This window comes from Pollicipes pollicipes, unplaced genomic scaffold, assembly GCF_011947565.3.
Source record: "Pollicipes pollicipes isolate AB1234 unplaced genomic scaffold, Ppol_2.1 Scaffold_4219;HRSCAF=4965_pilon_pilon_pilon, whole genome shotgun sequence".
Classification (NCBI taxonomy): Eukaryota; Metazoa; Arthropoda; class Thecostraca; order Pollicipedomorpha; family Pollicipedidae; genus Pollicipes; species Pollicipes pollicipes.
Window position 1 is genome coordinate 8,290,550 of NW_023596448.1, and position 21,961 is coordinate 8,312,510.

The window sequence follows — 21,961 nt, forward strand, 5'->3', positions numbered from 1 at the left end:
AGATCCACCTCAGCTGCCTCCGCCAAAATAGAGCAATAGCAGCTTCATTATCTCACCCAGCAATTAGGCCAAACTATGCGTCATTCATCACGGCCAAACAAAAACCAAAATTAAATATATATGGATGCGACCTCGACGCCCTCCCACTTCATCAAGTAAGCTAGTCCCACCTCCAACGCAAGAATAACTTATGACGTCACAGCGCACGCTGATCGATTTATGAACGGCGGGCTAGCAAAACAGATCACCGGAGCGTTATGCCAACGCTAACCGCTGTGAGCGATGACAGCGGAGCGTGACTGCTTGTTGCTATTCCTGTCGGCTCATGTATTTTGAAATGACAGCACTTCGATGCAGACGGGGACGACCGCTGCGGCCAAGACGCCTCCAGCGCCTGTGTTTGTTGACTAACTGGGTTTGGCGGCGTGAAACGAAGTGCTTTCAGACCGCTCGTTTAGAGAAAACCGTTAGTGTCCAGAGGTTAGCCACTTGATTTACAGCGCCGATGTTGCGTCATCCGGCGACTTGTTGGTGAGGAAGGCTATCATCACTGGACGGCGATCGTCTTCTCTGGAAGACTGGTCACTCGTTTTTTTCTAGGCTCCGCTTCAGAAACAAAGTCCGGACAGGCGCCATGATGTTACGGGTCGGTTGGATTTATTATTTATAGTTCTCCGAAGCCGCTTTGTCTCGTATTCTTACTTCACTGAATATTTACCACCGATCGTAAGCTTAGAACAATCTAAGAACGTCTGTCATGACATTCATGGAATACTACAGATATTGATGGTTCGGAGAATAATCCCCTCGATAGATGGATACCCCAAATATGGGTGTATTGGAAAGGCTGCAGGCGCTGCTTGTGATCCTACTGCACCGCCGCGTATCCATGCAGTCCGGAACAGCATACCCATGCAGGCAAAAACTCGAAAGTCTTGAAAGTCTCATAGCAACAACACGGCTGATTTCTCCTTGAGAATTAAACTGGCAGTAATCCATGGCGTTTCACACGATGGTGGGCATCATTATTATCCAAGCCTCAGAACAAACAAAAGCGCTACTGCCGCGATTGACATCGTCATACTTACATCAAAACGGGTGAAGAATGCTGGCGTGGCTCCTAAGCCACCATCAGATGTATATCTCCGACTCAGTGAATAACCACGCTTGGCCAAAACCGTTATCAGTAATCATTCAGTGCAGACACAGCATCAGAAGGCAAGTTTCTTGCACCGAGCTTCATGCACGCGAACCACAAGCAGAGATTACATAACCTCTCCTGGTATCGCTACAACACGACTGGGAGGCAGTCGGCCGGCGGAGGCTACGTGAGCACAACCTAAGCAATGCTTCAACACCCGGCATCAGCACAACTTCGGCATTTCTCATTTGACCCCATCACAGCACCCTGCCCCGCCAGCTTCCGCCGGCGTTATTCGCCTACGACCGTTGTTCGCACGGCACCAGCCAGATCAGCCATTGATTGTTTGGCCGCGAGCCCTGTTTCCACCCGCATGAACAGGCTCAGCGGGTGTTTAGCACATGCTGTTAAATCACGTGAGCTACATCACGACTCGGCTCTTTTCATGAAAACAGTGCAGGCCCGTCAACACGAAAATGTCACAACAGCAACGGTGCAAACAAACGTTTCATACTCAGATAAGATACATGGTCGCATCATCTTCTTCATAATCCCGTATCTGATGAGCTCCGTACCTTACTCCTGCTACTTCACAACACCTTTACTGCCTCATAAACAGATGTTTAGTACTCCAGGAAGACGTGGATTGACACTGGGATAGAAAAGGCTCGAGTGAGCTGTCTAGCGACTCGTCCGTTCACTGGCTCCACTTTGGCCACAACGCTCACATGATGGTGTAGGCACTGGCACCTGGATCGCGGTCACCCGGTCCAATAATGAAGACCCAACTCCCATTCACCGGTTTGCGCCGTCGTTTCTCATCGCCTTATGCAACCGGCGTAACCTCTAATCTCCTGAAGCCTCCTGTTCATCAATACAGTGACCGTCTCCTGCGCCCCCCCCCCCCCCCCCCCTCCACCCCCGGCCAATTATCGCTCGCACTGACGGGGCTCCGCACCAACTTAAACCTGGCAGGAGTTGCCTCTAGACACCTGCCCACACGTAGTTATCCTGTGATCTCGGGGGGGAGGGGTGGATGCGCCCTCCGCCCCCCCCCCCCCACGCTCTCCTGTCGGTGCTTGGGTTAATGTCCCTCATAGCGCGATCAATGTTCTCGCCACCCGCCATCAAGCCCCCCCCCCCCTCCCCACTTACTCCCGTCATCTCACTAACGGGGCCTGCTCTCGGCGCGTGCGTCCGACATTTAATAAAGCGGCAAAAACAGGCGTCCCGCGACGGCGGGCGCCCCTTCCCCAGACGCGGACATTGTAAACTTTATGAACTTGTGAGGCGGCCTCACGCTGGCGGCAAACACTCCACGACGGACTGCAAAACAAAGCCATTCCGCCGCTGCCGCCGGCCGGCCGAAAAATACACGCAGTCAGGGGCGGTGGCAGCTAGGCCATTTCGGCGGGCAGTTATCTACCGTCTGTGCGACGCTTCCTGGATGTGTCATCGCGAACAGCCCCTTGAGGCTGCACTTACGTAGGTCCAGACGGATCCAAGGGAAACCTCCAGGTCGTGCCTCCTCAGAAAAATCCCTGACACCGCCTATGCGCCGGCCAGCGATAAACAGCCAAGTTGCCGCTTCTTTTCGCTCGAGAAGCGTCCGTTTGAATGCGTCCGCAGCGCAGCCCGAGAGTTCCTTTGTTCCGCCTAAAATCCCGCACGTGACACGAATTCTGCGGAGAAAAACAGCCGGATGCGCGGTGATCTCCCCCGATTGGATCAATACCGCGCGCCGGCGACCGGTGTCAAGTGTTGCCGTCCAACGCTTGGCCGGCGGTGACCGGCGGGCAGGCGCGCGCCCAGGAGCCTCAGATGGAGGGGGGCAGCAGCTGAGCCCGTCTTTACATCAGGACACAGGCGGAAAAGCAGCGGCCATCGGCTTGGGAGGTCAGTGACCCGTCCCTCCTTCTGGTTACGCCTCTGACGACCCTGGAGCAGCATCGGCGCATGAGAAGCTGGCGGCGGTCGGCGCGGCCAGCCACGCTCTCCGCCGAGCCGCGGCGCACTCTGACGTCATTGAAATGCAGGCCGCGCCAGGACGACAATCGCATGACAGTGAGCGGCGGCCCCGGTCCGGTTATTGAGCGGCACTCGGCGCCGGAGCCGCCGGAGCCGACCCTCGAGCGGGCTGCTGCATAAAAATACTCCCGAATGTGGCTTAATCCCGTGGACGGCCGGAGCCGGAGCCGTGCACGGCCGGAGCCGGAGCCGTGGACGGCCGGAGCCAGAGCCGTGCACGGCCGGAGCCAGAGCCGTGCACGGCCGGAGCCGGAGCCGTGGACGGCCGGAGCCAGAGCCGTGCACGGCCGGAGCCGGAGCCGTGGACGGCCGGAGCCCGAACCGTGGACGGCCGGAGCCGGAGCCGTGGACGGCCGGAGCCGGAGCCGTGCGCGGCCAGAGCCGGAGCCGTGCACGGCCGGAGCCGGAGCCGTGGACGGCCGAAGCCGGAGCCGTGGACGGCCGGAGACGGAGCCGTGCACGGCCGGAGCCGGAGCCGTGGACCGCTGCAGAGACACTGTCGCTGAGAGGGCCGACGGGAGACAAAACACCGGCGGTGGTGGTATGCGCGAGCCGAACGTTATGCATTGGGGGGAGCCGAGGTGCTGACCGGACCAGGCGCCGTGCGGCAGACTGCTGTGCCGTGACATTGACAGGAGGGGTGGCAAAGACGCGGCAGCCGGTTCGCCTTGCTTCTCGCACACGTGTGTTTGGTTTGAAGTCTTCCAGGCACCCCTCTTGAATCTGCGAAGCCCAGAGCCAGTTGGAAGCCAATCTGCTTCGACGAGGAGCTCCGGGTAGTAGCAGGCTCGATCCGCTTCAACGAGTAGCTCAAGGTGGTAACAGGTTCGATGTTCTTCAAGGAGGGGCTCCGGGTGGTAACAAGTCCGACCTGCTTCGACGAAGAGCTCGGGGTGGTGACAAGTCCGGCCTGCTTCGACGAAGAGCTCGGAGTGGAAACGAGTCCGATCTGCTTCAAAGAGGAATTCGGTGCCCGTTTACGCTCCGCACCAAATCTGTGGGACTGGAGTGATAGCCGAAGCATCGGTCTACGTACCCGCAGTGATAGAGTAGGCTCATTTGGTGTTTCGGCCAGTTGGTCACCCACCGGCACTCGTGGGCGCTGTTCACAGCATCGTTCCTGGGAGTCGATGCTTGCTGTTCACAGCATCGCTCCCGAGAGTCGATGCTCGCTGTTCACAGCATCACTCCTAGGAGTCGATGCTCGCTGTTCACAGCATCGTTCCCGAGAGTCGATGCTCGCTGTTCACATCATTGCTCCTGGGAGTCGATGCTCGCTGTTCACAGCATCACTCCTAGGAGTCGATGCTCGCTGTTCTTAGCATCACTCCTGGGAGTCGATGCTCGCTGTTCACAGCATCGCTCCTGAGAGTCGATGCTCGCTGTTCACAGCATCGTTCCTGGGAGTCGATACTCGCTGTTCGCAGCATCGCTCCGGGAATCGATGCTCGCTGTTCACATCATTGCTCCTGGGAGTCGATGCTCGCTGTTCACAGCATCACTCCTGGGAGTCGATGCTCGGTGCTGATCACCAGAAGCAGATGAGCTCGCCTCCTCGGCATCGCATCGGAATCCGATGCCATCAGCGGCGGGTGGGTCTATTTCGGTGCAGTAGCTTCACTGAAATCTGGAGCGTTTCGTGCTCATTGAACCGCCGTCACCCAAGACTGGCGAGAGTACTCGTCCCTGTTGCTTACTCCGCTCCAGGGTGTGGTCAGCCTTGGTCGCCGGCGTACTGGTGTGACCAGAATCTGACGAGTAGAGGAAGGCGCAGTCGTCGGTGCTGATGACGCGTGTGGCCTCGAAGACTGCGTCGGTGCAGTGAATGATAAGAATTCCCTCGAAGTCTGGTAGGAGCTAAGAAATGGATGGTCTTTGGTTCTTCACGCAATCTCAATGTCTCTACTCGTGCACTCCGACCAGCGCACGCGGAACCAAGGTACCGGACTCCGTTGTGATGACATGCTCTTCAGTCTTTTCGATGCTGGACAAAAAAGGTCCGTTACCTCTCACTTCACTGACCGAAGTCCGAGGTGGCATTCTGCTTCAGGTTGCGAGCGGCTGTCCCTCTCTGCAAGACCTTGCTAGTCTTCTTCGGAGCCTGACGAGCTGCCGCTCACCGACTGGCCATCCTCTTCGCCCTGCTTCTCGCGCTCCCCCGCCTCGCGCCTCCTCGCCTCGCGCTTTTCCTCCTTGCGGCGTTTTCGTTCCATCCGCTGCCTGCGACGCTCCTCTTGCGAGGCCGGCGACGGAGCCTCCGGATCTGGCTGCGCCTGCCGGCGCGTCAGCCACCTGAACACCAGCAGCGCCATGGCCTTGCTGAACAGCGGCGGCCGCGCCGGTGGCTGCGACCCAGGCGGACGCATCCGCTCCAGTATGATGCAGATGCGCGTCGACTGGTACATGACGGCGCCCTGAGCGAAGGCGACCGCGATGAAGGAGGCGCCGACGATGTGCGAGTGCTGAATGACCCAGTGCGCGATGGCGGTGATACAGCCGTCGGTGTTGATGATGTGCATGGCCTCGTAGGCGGTCAGCCGCTGCACGTCGCGGCCGCAGGCGTAGTTGCGGATGGCCGAGCGATCGGGGTCGAGGCAGCAGGACCAAGGCACGCTGCAACGCTCTGCGCTCGGATTTGCGTCGCTGCAGTTGAAGTACATGTTGAGCGACCAGTCGAGGAAGCCCTGGTCGGAGACGCCGCAGCAGTGGAAGCGGCGCTGCACGAAGTTCATCAGGTCCTGCATGTTGGCGTCGTCTAGGTAGGTGACGATAGTGCCGCGCGGCAGGTCGCGGCTGGCCACCGCCACCACGTGGTTGGGGTAGGTGAAGCAGAAGAGCACCAGGCCGAACTCGAGGAAGAGGAAGCCGACGATGCAGTGCCGGTAGAAGCGCAGCAGCTGCAGGTTCTCACGGAGGGAGCCCAGGATGCCAGCCATGCTGACAACCACCATCGCCAACCCCACCAGCAGCAGTGTCACCGAGATGTTGAGCAGAATGGAGAACACGCTGGTAAGCCTGATGGAGGCGGTGTCGGACGAGCTGATGGAGTAGGAGCCGGCGAATGTGAGCAGCAGACCCAGCCCCCAGAACAGCCCGTTGAAGAAAGCCAGACCGTACTTGACGGCTTTGCTGATCTTGGGTGGCTTCATCTTCCGCTTGAGGTGCCGGGTTCTGCGCACGGCCGCCCAGTCGATGGCAGTCGTTACTTTGGCCATTCTGTCGGCGGATGTCGTCGATGGGCGACGCGCCGCTTCGGCCGAGATACCACCCAGAAAACGGCGCAGTTACTCAGCTGGCGACAGGTCAAAGGGCCGCCGAAGATTGAGCCGCACCGCTGGTGGTCCGTCGCCAAGGTTACCGCGCTTACGAGCCCGGCGTCACCAAGGCTGTCGGATGTAGCGCAACACGTGCTCTAATCCACGGGGATCCGCCCGTCAGCCGTGTGTACATTCATGCCGAAATGGAGATTGCCCGCCAGCCCAAGTGTCGGCCGTAACTTGCGGTAGCGGTCGTGTATGAGTCACCCGCTGCATTAGGTGGCGAGTCGTTTGAAGCCGTTGCGTCATTTGAACCAGGCTGGACTGGTATCACGACTCGCAGCGGCGTGGCCGCTCCCTCCGACGGCTTTACGGTACAACAGCCGAGCCTTTGTTTAAAGAACTGACAGGCGCAAGTGTTTGATGATATGGCTTTCAACAAAGTACATCCGGGGCTCGGTACAGCGAGAGAGCGGGCGCTATCCCGAGCATAAACTCTGGCCTGGCGAGCACCACTTAGGCGTCTTAGACGATCGCACGCGCGATCAACTAGAGCCCCATCGCTAGCAGGCCACGAACATCACGGTGGAGCCTGCGGGCCGCTGCTGACAGGCTCGGAGCTTAGGCAACTCAGTGGACAGACTACGTGGGCGAACATGGTCATGTTCTTAGCGCATCCTTCGCGTTGAGACGCGGCTATTTGTAGGGCTTCTCGCAGCCATTTTTCCGGGATTATAGATTTCAGTAGTTGCCACTAGGCGTGGGTCAACATTGTCTGAAGATCTTGCATAGTTGGGATGGGCCTCCCAGAAGCATTCAAGTTGATAGCCCGGATATTTGCATCGTATTTCACGACTGAATGACACTAGACGCAGCAGGATTGAGCGATCTGTCTGCTCAAGATGACTCCACCAGCCAGGCCTCTCTCTCCTCTCTCTCTCTCTCCTCTCTCTCTCTCTCTCTCTCCTCTCTCTCCTCTCCTCTCATCTCTCTCTCCTCTCTCTCTCTCTCTCTCTCTCTCTTCCTTCATTCCTTCCTTCCTTCCTTCCTTCCTTCTCCTTTCCTTCCTTTAGTCCTTCTTCCTCCTTACCTCCACCTCCCCACCTCCCTCTCTCCCTCTTTTTCTCCTCCCTGGCTTCTGTCGTTTCCTTTCTTCTTCTTTCCCCTTCTTTTTCGCCTCCCCCCTCACTTTCATCCTCTCTACCTCTCCCTTTCTATCCCCCTCTTTCTCCGTCCCTCCCTCCCTCCCTCGGCGTACATCGACGCGCCCGTCGGTGTCAGTGTGTGCTCCAGTTCGCGCGCGCGCGTGTGTGTCTTGGCCGCAAACCCCACCAGCGGTGAGAGGCCGAGAAGAGGCGCATTTGTTTACCGTCGTTACGCCGTTAATATAGCCCGCCATCTGGAGCGACCAAGCAAAACAAACAGCGTATTTGGTGGCGATGGCTGCCGGCCGTGACGCCGCCATTGACGTATGGACTGCCAAGCGGCCCCAGTCGACGTTAACACGCTCCAGGCGACCCTGCGCCGCAAAAAAACCGCCGCCACCCCGCTCCAAACGCCGGCAAAAAGCCACTCAACCGCCGAGAGCAGCACCGCCACTTCAGCGGCGCAGTTTTTGCGGCGTCGACAGTCTCGGCGCAGTGTCGCTGGGCGGAGGTAAAAACGGCGCGGCGCCGGCGGTCGGGCGGGGCGGAGAGAGACGGAACAGAGGAGCGGAAGTGGACGTAATAGCGGCGTCGGCGAGGCGCCGGAAGTCCGCCGCGAGCGGAAGCGACAGCCGTCGGAAGCGACGGCCGTCGGAAGTAACGCGATCGACGTCAGCTGCCGGTGGTGGCGGTCCGCCGCCGGTCCGGTCCGGTCCGCCGCTGGTCCGCGGCGCGCTCCCCGAGGACCACTGCCGGACGCGGGACAACCGCTAGCTGGCTCCTGATCCATCGGGCCCCCGCACGGGACTCGGTCTGCCGCTGGCTCGTGTCACGGCAGGATACTAGCCCGCAGGGCATTCACGTCAGAGTGGCCACCATCGGCCCCTCGTCGCCCCAGGAAGATATGAGCAAAACGCCAGTAGCTTTATGGTATGACCCATAATATTAATTTGCTCCCTGGTGGTCCCGCATGTTGAAAAAAGATCGGAAACCCCATCTGCGTGCACCATCCCCCCTCAAATTGGAGGGGCATTTCGCCCCCGCCAGCAGATCCTCCGAGCGGCGCCCTCCCCATCGGTCACCCCGCCCTCGGAGCCGCACCGCCCCCGGCAGCGAGAGGCGGGCACCCCGCGGTCAGCACATCGTCACATCATGCGGCGGACGAGCAAACAAAGACGGCCGGCGCGAGCGGCGGCGGCAGCGGCGAGGTTCGCCGTCCCCAGGCCTGGGGATCGGGTGTCCACACGGGTATCAGCGACGCTGGCAGTCCAGAGAGATTGCGAACCCCCCCCCTCCCCCCTTCGCCCCTGCGCGGCCATCAGATCACGGGGAGGGGGAGGAGGGCGACATCCCAGCTGGTTTAACTCGTTGGTCGGGAATGCACCACGCCTTGCATAATATTTACCTATGGCCGCGCCGGCATCTGGTTTACAGACGTCGCGCCGTCCAGCCTGTTTGTTATCGTTTGGCACAATTTGTTGGCGCGATGAAAGCCCCTGCCGACTGACGGCTGGGAAAATAAACAGACGCCCCCCTCCCTTCTCCCCACGCGCTGAATCAGCCTTCCCAGTCGACAACACCTGACGGCTGTTAAATTATTCACATTCCGCGCGCCGCGCGCCGCTCGCCGACCGCGCTAATTATTTCGCGCGCGCCACGACCGTCTCCACCGCGCCGCCGCCGCCACGTGGCGAGCCCTTATTTTTATTTGCTAGCGCGGGCCGGTATTTCTGGCGCGCGTCGGCGCCGATAGCGGCGTGCCGCGGCACAACGGTGGGCGCGCCAAACGTCGAGAGCGACGCGACGACAGGCGGCGCGTGTCGGCGCGTCACGCACCACTTCTGCCGCCGCCCGGGCGACGCGCCACGGACGTCGACGGACGTATGGCGGTGAACTGAGGGCGTTTCTCAAATGGTCAAACCGGACTTTGACGGCAAGAAGACGGTCAGCATTCTGGAGAGATTTGTGGACAGTAATGTATCTAAAGGTAAGTCTCGACAAGGCTGCAATTCCGGCCGTTTGACTCAAGATCGAGGTTCTCGTGTTTCACGTGGTGTTTTACCACCGGCGATTTCTGCGAGATGAAATCAAAGGCGGATCCGGGGGAAAGGGGGATACCGGGCCACGCTCCCTGATATCCTCAGTCTTTCAGGAAGTGATGTATCTCGAGTCTAGACTTGAACAAAGCGGATGAACTTTAACGAAAGGCGAAATGTTTTTGAACTCCTCTATAAAAGGATGCAAACTCCGTTGAGTTACGAAAAATCAGGACACCATTTGACCTTTTTGCTCCCAAGTCGGTGCTGGTTTCCTAAGACGGCGTTCTGCATTCACCCTAAGGCGAGGGTTTAGTTTCCTATTCAGTTAGGAATGCGCCCCAGCCAGGCACTTTGAGAAATAAACAGGGGGTGTGGGCATATAGCACTCATCGGGCGCACGTGCCCCTTCGTTATCAAATTCATGGCATGTGTTGATATGTACGTGACTAAATGTTGACAGCTACCAATTCCAGGGAAACACGTAAGAGAGCTCTGAACTTTGGACTCTCAATCCGTTGTATCCATGCATGGGCGTAATTTCACAAGATGACCAAGAGGTTGAACAGTGAAAAACTCTACCTACTCCCAAAACATACCGACAAACAGGTTTCATATCAGATTTGGCCAACTGTCCCCAAAGTTGAGGGGGCCGGAACCCCAGTTGGGGGGACAGGCTAAAGCCCCTAGCTAAATAGAAAACTACACCCTTGTGTCCATGTCGAGCCAATTCGGCGTTATGTAACCGCATGAACAGCGGAATCTGCTTACTGACAGCCCTCCCCATAAGACGTCTTGATAACAGTCTCATCCCTCATCCAGCCGGCTGGATAATACTCTGAACCCTCCACAAATGGCGGTGACCTATGCCTATATCGCCTGAAGTCTATGGCGATCCAGGTATCGCTGAGGGACGGCGGGTCACCGGAGACACAAGGCACATCTGTTGCAAGGCAACGTCATGCAGCTTCAGTGGTAGCCCTAACAGCGAAAACGAGGTTCCGTTGTTTATGATCAAAGTGTCAACGACAGGTGCGATACCCAGCTACACGTGACATGAGTGTCGCCTATAGCTGGTGACACTCATGTGTTGCGAAATACCATGAGAGGGGAGAGCTGAGGAGGACACGCCTCCCAATATTGCCAAAATGGGCTCTGCTCTCCTTCAGTTTTGTTCGCCGTACCCAGGGTTTTCATATTTTCCCACGTATAATGTCACTTTCAGGTCAAGTTACCTTCAATGTCCCCCCCCCCCATACACACACAGTTTTTTCCAGTTTGACCCCTCCAATCCAGATTTGCCCCCCCCCCCTATCTCTGAAATGTGGCTTCACCCACAACGGGGGATATCAGCGGAACGAAATACATCGTCAATGGAGGCAGACACTTGCGCCGCAACACACAAACACATCAGCAACAATCTTACCAGTCAGACTGGCAGGTGAACAAACCCATGCAGTGCAAAAACACCCAGGAATGCAAAATACCTCGAAAAACATACGTGTAAAGTTTCAAAGATGTTTGGCAACATTCATAGTTCATGCTCAAGCCCGGAGGTGAAGCCAAATTCGCGTCTGACCTATAGTCAACATGAAACGTCTCTTTTGAGAATATATGCAGAGGCGATGTACGGAAATGTACTGAAGATGGTGCATCAATATCATCTCTCGTTTCTGACCCTAACAAAAATTCGCCAGGGGACGGTGAACTCTTGGCCCCTAGTGAATAGCCGGCTAGTGACCTAGTGACCGATTTTCGTCAACACATGCTCTCAGATCTCGGATCAGATCTTGTTCTCAGATCGTGCGGAGCCGCCTGGCGCCGAGCTGTGCTGGCGGCACCTTGATGCTCGTCCACCCTCAACCTTCCGGCGGGCCGGCCGGCACGCACCCTTCCTTGACCACGCGTGGTGGTCAATGTCCGGCCGGCGACGCTGGTGGGCTGGACACCGATCTGTGTGCCGTTCCGCCGCCCACCCGGGAACGTACCGAAACTACGGAGCGCCGATAACTGGCCTGCACGCGATTCCCGCTGGGACCCTCAGGAATTCGTGTCGTTACTCTATATGTTACTTCTGGATTTCCGAATTCGACGTTTTGACTAAGCACGTGGCCCTGATGACCTTGATCGAGCGCTCAGGATTCTGGAACTCCCCAGTATTTCCCGAGGTCAGACAGCACCAATACCCCCTGATCACGCTTTGTCACGACTGCGATTGCGCTCGTGGTTCCGCTTGATGTCGCTTGATGTCGCGCTGACGATTTCGAACGACGAGGGAGAGAGCATCAGTGACTGCGGCGGCTGCCAGCAAGTTGTCAGCTTTTCTGCAAATGCCTCGGTGTGATATTTCGCCAGACGGACCGTTTGAGATACGCGGACTGGAAACAATGGCAGAGGACCGTCCCGCCATCAGGGGAGAGGTAAAAAGTGTCAAAATTGCTTCAAAATCTTGCGAAATCGCCCAGCACCTAGTGTAAACCTCTTGGCTCAGGGGGAAGGAGTACCCAGGCATAACTCTCTTTAACTTCTTCTTGGCTGCGTCCCTGAGGGGGGGGGGAGGGTGGAAGGGATGTACGGCAACATTGGAGGGCTGGAGCTCCTCCTCCAACTCAATACGAAACTGCACTCCTGAGCCTCATAAAGATAACCGTGTGGCAGAGGACTAGACTTCATCCGGGCTTATACGTGAGCATGGCTTGTTGTGATCATAAAACCAAATATACTGCGGGAGTCTGAACAAGCGCTGGCAACGCGAAGACTCGCGGCTAAGTACATACGGCACCTGCAGACCGACACGAGACTTCACTCATGACTGCGCCCTCTCCCTCAAGGCGGATCATCGTCAAATCCACCTGCACAGGTGCGCTCAGGACCCGTGCCCCTGCTGGCTACGGCGTTAACGCCCATCCATAGCGGGGCGCTTTCACTCAGGACGTCCCGTTCGGCCGCTTATGCAACACGCTGTTTAGCTGAGGTCACCGGACGCCGCCGCTGGTGCGACGGAGTTCCCCTGTGCTGTCAAAAAACAACGACGAGAGAAGTTCATAATCTGTTCCAGCCGGCTCACTAAAGCGGCGCTGCAGTTGGGAGTGAAACGGCGCCTCAGCGGAAACACGGCTGACGCTCACCAGTAAACACGGCTGAGCTGACGCTCACCGGTAAACACGGCTGAGCTGGCGCTCACCGGTAAACACGAAACACGGCTGAACTGACGCTCACCGGTAAGCACGGCTGAGCTGACGCTCACCGGTAAACACGGCTGAGCTGACGCTCACCGGTATACACGGCTGAGCTGACGCTCACCGGTAAGCACGGCTGAGTTGACGCTCACCGTCCAGTCAGCCTTGTATCAGACTCACACGCTGCCGCTGCCGAGCCGAGCTGACCTGCGCCCCGATCCGCTGCTGCCAACACCGAGCCGCCAGAGGCGCGGAGTCACCCGAGCCCATCAGCCTCTGCGTTACGCGCGCCCCCCAGCCTCTGAATCACCCGACTCCATCAGCCGCTACGGAAGCGCGGTGACGAATGCACCGCAGCCGGCGCTTGTTATGGCGCCGTTGCGCCACATCCGAGACGATTGGGCAACGTCGCTGCAGCGGTGCCGCTCCGCCTGTCCGGGCGCCGGCGGAGAGCCGTCGCTCGGGCGCGAGCGTCCACTCAGAGCGGCGCGTGCATACCAAACAAACAGTGGCGCCCGGGGGCGGCAGTGGACGGCTCGCTGCGGACGGCATCGGACAGTAGCGGTGACCCGGCCACGGCGCGGGCTGGATCACTGGCGGCGCGGATCGGTCCGCGTCTGCCGCGCGAGCCAGAGACGCGAGCCCGCGCAGCTCTGCGTGGCGCCGTGCGAAGGGCGCGGGCCGTCCCTCGTCCCTTGTTCCCCATCCCCTGTTCCTAATCCGTTGTCCATCCACCGTCGTCCGTCGATCCTCGTCACAAGCCTACGAGCTCCCAGCTCATTTCTTCAGCTCTCGGTATCGTCCCTTTCCCCCGTCCATCACTCCTGTCCCTCACTTCTCATTCCTTGTCCTTCGTGCCTATACCCTCAACTCTTCTTTTTTACTCTCGTGCCCCTACCATCACCCCTCATCCCTCTCTTTTCGTCCGCCGCCCTCATCTCTGGCTCCTCGTTCCTCGCACCGCGTTCCTCGCACCGCGTTCCTCGTACCGCGTTCCCCGCACCGCATTCCCCGTCCCTCGTCCGGCGCTCGGCCGTCCGGGCGCCGCCAAAATAAATCGTCCCGACCACGACCGTTGTCGCCGCCGCGTCGACGCGTCCCATTAGCATAACAGTAGCGGAGCGGCAAGGCGCGTCCCACTTTACGACACGCCGGCCGGCCGCCAGGCTTTCATTGGTCGCTTACGACGCTTACGACGCGCGTAAACAGAGACGATTTATGCGTGTGTGCACGGCACGTGCAAGCACCCATTACGTGGTTGGTGGGGCGTTTAACGCGCTGCCGGACGCGGCTGCACGCGCGCGCTGAAGTGGTGGACGAACATCAGACGCGCCGCCGCTGACCCCGTGACCCGGCGCCGCTCGCGGGGCGGTGGTCACGTGGCCACGCCGCGGGGCGTCGGGTCGCGATGGGCAACGGCGGCACCGGAAGCACGAGCGGTAAGGTGTCTCCCGCCTCCGGCTGCTGCGCTAATGAGTCTCGGGCTGACGGCTCCCACAGAGTCGGGAGCGCGGCGGGCCACCGATGCCGCTCCCGGCGCAGCGGCGCGCCCAGGGCGGGATCCAAGGGAGGCGCCTGTGAGCCCGTTATCGTCAGACCTACCACCTATCACAACAAACCAATCCTGTCGACATCGCTTTAGGATGAAAGGAAATTAGTCGTTTTGTGAGCAAATCATGTGTCCAATCCAGAACGCATGATTGAAAAATCGCCATGTTATCAGCCGGTAAGGTGCTCGACACGCAGTGGCGCACATTGTCGCTTCCCCAGGTGGTGTTGCTGGGCGCGCCGCTGCGCCAGCGGCCGAGGTGTATGTGGGGCGCCATTAGTGGCGAGTTGACAGCGCTGCGTCAACACGGCCCAGCTAACAGATCCGCAGCCGGTGTAAACATGGACACGCCGGCGGCTGGCGAGCGCGGCAGAGGCGGCGCCAGCGGCGGAGACCGGGAGGTGCGGGGTCGGATGCGGCGTCAGAGGCGCGGGGTCGGAGACGCAGGGCCCCGTAGAGGTAGGGAATATCTGATATTCAGAGTGAGTCAGGGTCAGCGTCGGCAGTCAGAAGGATCTGAGAGTAAGGCAGAATCAGAAGAAGCTGACCAGTCAGAAGAAGCTGACGGGTAAAAAAGGCAGAGCCAGGAAGAGCAGGAGGGTGGGGTCAGGGTTAGCCAATCAGGGTGCGACAGTACGACCAGGAGGTCAGTCTGAGTCCACTCTAAGCCTGAAAAGCCGGAGAGAGTGAACGCAGCCGACGGAGATGGATTCTGAGGGCTGAGAGCCCTACTATCAGCTCTTCGAAGGATGACGACGCCGGCCCAGAGTGAGACCAAAGATAAAGACCTCTTCAGGTTAGTTGGAAGTGGCCCAACTAGGACGACTCATGCTCGGAGGAAAGCCTCACTTATGGCCTTTCGTCGTTCATGCGTGCGGAGTTACGCCTTCAAAGAGAAGCCCTCGCTCTCGAAGCTTCCTGACTCGATTCCCTTCGGCCCAAATAAACGGTGCGGACCAGTACTTCCCACCCAACCCTGTCTCACCTGGGCATTCCTCTGATTGGCACTCCCCTTCCCTTCCCAATCCTGCCCTACCCACCGCCCCGCCCCCCCCCCTTTCCCCAGCCCTGCCCGCCTTCGCCGCCCTGATCTCCCCTCACTTCCGGACGGGTCCTCGCGCGCTCTCGTGCGCTCTTTCACCGCCGACCGATTGGCCGTCGAGGACGGAATTATCATCTCCGGGCGCCATCTTGATCGACCCTTCGGGAGCGCTCGACGGGAACAGCCAATATCAATTACACCATTGTGGGCGCGTTTGAAGGCGTCGCCGATGGCGGCTCTCCGCGCCGCCCTCCCTCACTCTGCACCCTCTCCCCCGCCGCCTGACGCCAGTATTGATCAGCAATCAACGACCACATAGATATAGAGTCCTATGATTGGTTTGCCGGTCCGACGCGGCCCCAGATCAATGATTGTTCAACATTTCCAGTCGGCGCCGACGATTTAACTGGGCCGGCGGGCGGTGGCGCCGCCCTGGCGGCCGCGCTGCGCACCACTTCCCGCCACTATTTTTGGCGACACGCGGCGGAGACGGCGGATTTCGACGGATCGTCGCGCGGGTGTGGGCGGCGCGCGAGAGCCGGCCAGCCACTCGCCCAGCGCTGTTTTCTGCGGTCGATGCCTGCACGGAATGCCAGGATTGGGATGCCCCACGGCGCAGCGGCGGTGCTGACAGATTTGATGATTAAAGGACGTTTTCCCAGGCTGAAGTGCACAAATGGTTGAGCATGAGGCACTTAAGAGAATTAAATAGCAGGTTTTACAACGAACTTTCGTTCTATCAAGTGGCCTAAGAATCTAATAGGGCGAAAAGTCTAGACAGTTTACAAATCAGCTTCTCTCTATGCACCTGCTGCCCGGAGGTGTTATGCATGTAAAGAAAAACGTAATAAAAAACCGTATCCACCTGCAACAGTTCACTCGAGCGCATAGTTAAACAAGCTCACATTATGAGGCAGTCGTCCACAAATCCAGACACTTGCGCAAGCACCAAACTCTTCGAAACAATGGAGCTTATAAGTGGCAGTCCTACACGCGTCTAGAGATCAGAAGGAAGCTGCAACTACAGCTTGACTCACAACTGCAGCAGTTTAAACAAGCATACAGCTGTTTAAACCCTTATCCTCTCGATCAGGGACAACATCGCAAGCAGGCCCACTCCACTTTCCAACATTCATCCACGCATCAGGCAGCTAACAGACCAAACGCGCGTTCATATGTGATTCTATCAAAATGGTGTTCGGCAAGTTATCACAGGTGACATAAGGCAGCGCAAAATAGTGTGGAGCTGGCGCCTGCGAAGCTGTCAGGAGGAATGTGTTGATGAGTGCCTCGACATTCGGTGGTTGCTTAACTATGAACGTCTGTTTACCACTCTAGGTGGCTGCCCTTCGCATGAATATGTATTCTGAGAAAATTGTGCATCGAGGGCAAATCAAGTCACAGACCGACTGGATTGATCACCCAGCTTCAATCTGAGGAGGCTCCCGCTGAATGTTCCGAAAGCTCCATTCAAAGCTGCCTCTTATTGGATATCAGATGCTTCAAACTTAATAACAGCCGTGGTAAAGCAATCCAAATATGGCAGCCATTTGGCTGTCCGTTGGCTGCTAACGGGGTCAGCACCCAACCGAATATGGCGCTCAAGTCCATGGGGCGCGCCGAAACCGCTCACTGATCAGACCAGACGCCCCGTAAAACAAGGTCTGGCCACCAGCCATCCTCTGCCCCATGACCACTCTGTTGACGCAGCTGGAGGGAGAAAACGCAACTGCCAGACAGTAACACATGGCAAGACATGCTTCGTAACGAGCCATCTGGTGCGGTTGTTCCTGGCGGTGTGTGTGAGTGGGCACCTCTGACAGGCCGTCGGCCCGCGTCGGCCGTGAGGACCTCCGCAGCTGTGCTCCTGGGACCGCCACTGACAGACCTTCCGGCCGGTCTGCCAGTTCGGCGCGTTTCGGTCCGTCCGTGTTCCTGAGACACCCCCTGCAGCCATCTCACTCGAGCTTTACGTTCCTGAGACCATCCCTGCAGTCATCTCACTCAAACTCCGTGACCCCGAGACCGCCCCTGCAGCCATCTCACTCAAACTCCGTGACTCTGAGACCGCCCCTGCAGTCATCTCACTCAAACTCCGTGACGCTGAGACCGCCCCTGCAGCCATCTCACTCAAACTCCGTGACGCTGAGACCGCCCCTGCGGCCATCTCACTCATACTCCGTGACCCTGAGACCGCCCCTGTTGTCATCTCACTCAAACTCCGTGACGCTGAGACCGCCCTGCAGCCATCTCACTCATACTCCGTGACCCTGAGACCGCCCCTGCAGTCATCTCACTCATACTCCGTGACCCTGAGACCGCCCCTGCAGCCATCTCACTCAAACTCCGTGTTCTTGAGACCGCCTCAGAAGCCACTTCAGTCAAACTCCGACGATGCCAATCCACAAGCAGGCATTACGTTTGAGCAGAGCGGGCCCGAGTCTGTTTTAATTAACGGTGATTATTTGGCGAGGGTGTGTTATTAATAGGATGACATTTCAACCGAATTCTCGTGATGCCTTTAATTACTAACTCACCGTCGAGCTGAACAAAGCCGGCGGGGGAGCCGACAATGTCATGCCGGCCTGCAAATTGACATGCCTATGAATAGGATAAAATACGGCCGAGAACGGAGAATTATGAGCCGGAATTACAATTTACGTGGAAGTGGTATGCTGTATGCTGGACCGCATTCGAGCGTGACTGATCCAGCTGATTAAAGCTGGTTCGAAATGTTCTCAACAGGCAACGAAGGAGGCGCACGCGACCCGCAGCGAGGGGAACCGCTGGCGAAAGCGACTTACATTTGTTGGAGCTGTATGCATACTGCACGCGGCCCGATGGGTTCACTGCAGACGCGAGGCTTTCAAACTGGAGACATGAAGTCATGTCGTAGTCTAGAAGTGTTCAATGCGCGGATGGACGGTGATGCAGGTGATGCAGGCCTTTATTTACCGCACACTGAGGCGGTGATGCAGGCCTCTATCCACCGCACACTGAGGCGGCGATGCAGGCCTCTGTTTACCGCACACTGAGGCGGCGATGCAGGCCTCTGTTCACCGCACACTGAGGCGGTGATACAGGCCTCTGTTTACCGCACACTGAGGCGGTGATGCAGGCCTCTGTTCACCGCACACTGAGGCGGTGATGCAGGCCTCTGTTTACCGCGCACTGAGGCGGCGATGCAGGCCTCTGTTCACCGCACACTGAGGCGGTGATACAGGCCTCTGTTCACCGCACACTGAGGCGGTGATGCAGGCCTCTGTTCACCGCACACTGAGGCGGTGATGCAGGCCTCTGTTTACCGCACACTGAGGCGGTGATACAGGCCTCTGTTTACCGCACACTGAGGCGGTGATACAGGCCTCTGTTCACCGCACACTGAGGCGGTGATGCAGGCCTCTGTTCACCGCACACTGAGGCGGTGATACAGGCCTCTGTTCACCGCACACTGAGGCGGTGATACAGGCCTCTGTTCACCGCACACTGAGGCGGTGACGCGCGCCTCTGTTCACCGCACACTGAAGCGATTTTACTCAACTCATGTCCCACCAATTTCAAACTTAGTCGGATAAAACCTCTGGTCCATCATCCGTGGCCAGAGCAGAACATGAGCGGTGAGGGACACCTGCTAACGCCTGCGCTCTGCAATCCATATCACACACAGCATGGTCGAGATGCGCATCGCCGCTCCGGGACGCGTGCAATCGTCCGTCACGCCTTGCAGGATCGAGGCAGTGACCTTAGGCCACGCCTTGCAGGATCGAGGCAGTGACCAAGCACCAGATGCACAACAGCTGGACACGGAGAACGATGCGTCCTCGGGGAGGGGGAGGGATCAGAATGGGGGTGAGGTGGGGAGTGTGGGGGGGGGGGGGATGTGGGCGGGCTCACCTGTTTGGTCATCTCGACGTTCAAGCCGTACGACATCTCGTAGTACTGAAAACAGAGGCCCGGGAGGGTCACTGCCAGCGCCAGCGGGCCCGGGCGCGACACGCGACGGTGAGCGAACGCCAACCCCCGCTGCACGTGTGAGCAGGTGACAAGTGAATGTGATAAGCGAACGTGACACGTGACAAGCGACTGTACGTGAAGGTCCATCTCCGTTACACGTTCGAGCAAGTGACAAGTGAACGTGATAAGTGAGAATTACCTGCAAATAGACGTTGTCCTCCGTTATACGTGAGCGGACGCTTCTGTTCAATATTGATCCCAATTTTTCACGGCCACGAGAGACATGCAAAGCGAGGGAGCTAACAACACGCCAGGTCAGTTCAGACCAGTCAGGTCACGTTCGGCCCCTTCGATTTTCAGCAGGCGTCATATGGGATAATTTCCGTCCCCAAATTGGACGCAACGCCCAGCACGGAGATCCCTAGCAACATCTGATCTCTCATTTATGAGCTGTCTGAACTTCCGTGAACTTCCCCGCAGTGTGTCACATTTGTGCCTTTGTGCCATTAACGTGCATTTGGCCCCGCCCACAGCCCAGTGCCCAGCGCATATTACAAATGACCTTTACAAGGGATTTTGACTTGTTTCAGTAGACACACGATGAACTCCCAGGGTACATCGCAAAGGGACTTTGACAGCAATATTTGTATTCCGTACCTTGGAACTCGTTTTTTTTTTAACTTACGGCACAAGATTGCCATCCTGTGCTGAAGTGCCCGCCTTACGCCAAGCAAAGACAACCTGCATAGAGCACATGCGCCTCTTTGCCCAGGTCCCGTCTGCTGTTGTTTTTGGCCCACAAAGCTGCTCATTGTCACTGAGAGTGTATTTCATCGGCCCAGCACAGCGGCGGGAGTGCTGGCTGCCGTGTATGCTGCCACTGTTCGGGCCGCCGCCATAGACTAAAAGTGAGGGGTTCATGACCTCACATGAGAGAGGGAATGAGGAATGAAGGAAAGGACGAAGACGGGAAAGAGAGATGGGAGAAGAGAGAGCGAGCAGAGAGAGAGAGAGAGAGAGAGAGATATAGAGAGAGAGAGAGAGAGAGAGGAGAGAGAGAGAGAGAGAGAGAGAGAGAGAGAGAGAGAGAGAGAGAGAGAGAGAGAGAGAGGATAGAGATAGAGAGAGAGAGAGAGAGGAGAGAGAGAGAGAGAGAGAGAGAGAGAGAGAGAGAGAGAGAGAGAGAGAGAGAGAAGAGAGAGAGAGAGAGAGAGAAGATAGAGGAGAGAGAGAGAGAGAGAGAGAGAGAGAGAGAGAGAGAGAGAGAAAAAAGACAAATCATCCCGTCTATCCAAAGGAAATAGGACGTTCGAAGTACAAACAGGACATGCAAATACGCTTGTGGCACACACAAATAGTGTGTGTAGTATCTACGCTGCAAGAATAACGACAGAGAAATATTGACTGTCTCGTCGTCTGCACAAGCACGGCCTGATGATGATCCAATCAACAGCACAAGCCGACAGCGATTAATACGCCCAGAGAGCTTTCTAAATCAGCAACGATATGAATGAGGCATGCACGTCTTTTCCGAATCAAAACAGGCCATCAAAGTAAGCTGGATGAGTGATATGACGGCAGCCATTCCCACAGATCAGCGTCTGGGTTCATCCAGGGCATCACTCGGCCTCGCTTCTGCCGTCAAAGCCTCCTCCGGTGGCCGGATCAGGTCCCCCCGGGGGTCAGTGTAGGGGGGGGGGGGGGCGAGATTTTTACTAACACGGAAGGCGAGTTGGCGAGCAGCTGACTCCGTGAGTGTTTGCGATACCATTGTCCTGGGTCGACGCCAGCATACATTCGAACACGCGTGCGACGTGGGTCACGGAACACACGAAGCAAGACGAAACGCACCTCAAATTTAGTAAATTTGTAGCATCTTGGCAGCCAAAAGGGTGTTTTCTCAATGGTGCACCAGTCACCGAAATGCCTTCGACACCTGGATCTCAGAGACCGCTGACAATGCTTCTCAAATATATTTTGTATGCGTATTATATCAAACAATGCATACAAATCTGAGGGAAATGGCTGCTTTCAACATACTTGCAATTCATCTATCACGACAGGAATCTTCAACGGCATCACATGCATATTGCTTGCCGACAACACGTGCTTGGATTGCGCCTGCCTTAGTTGTCGCCTATGTTAGCGGCTGGTACACGGCGCGCGTGTCTGGAGCGCGAGACGCCTGTCAGCACGATTGATCACGCAGCGACGCGGTCGGCATCAGGGCTTCCCCACTGCGCCCCCCTCCCTTCCTTGGAGCCCTCGGAACACCCCACAACGACGACACGCGAACAAACACTTACCATCACGTAATGGCGCTGGATTTCGATTTTCTCGCTGGCAAGCTTCTCGCATTCCAGCTTGAGGCTGCGGAAAGAGGATGCAATCAGTTCAAACGCGGACTAGACTCAACAAAGGCGTTTGACTGACAGGGGCGCCCATTACCGAGATGGGATCGCCGGTGGTAGCTCACAATGAATGAAATCACCGCCTTGCGTGCGCGCGGCGCCGTCTCTTCACAATGGAGGTGCCCGACGGGCGGCCTCGCGCGGCTCACACAAAGATCAATGAAATGGCGGGCTGTGTGGGTGTTGCCAATTAAAACCAGAGTGTCGCGCGCGACAGTC

General features: G+C 57.5%; 1 protein-coding gene across 1 annotated transcript in view; it reads right to left on the reverse strand.

Annotated features, from left to right (window-relative positions):
- Window positions 1-21,961, reverse strand: part of LOC119095756 (transducin-like enhancer protein 3-B) — a 64,516-nt gene that overhangs the window by 33,004 nt on the left and 9,551 nt on the right. Inside the window, exons 3-4 of the mRNA XM_037218611.1 lie at window positions 21,638-21,701; window positions 19,272-19,316 (exon numbers count right to left, since the gene is read on the reverse strand). Of these exons, the coding sequence (XP_037074506.1) occupies window positions 19,272-19,316; window positions 21,638-21,701 (109 nt within the window). The remainder of the gene's footprint in view (window positions 1-19,271; window positions 19,317-21,637; window positions 21,702-21,961) is intronic.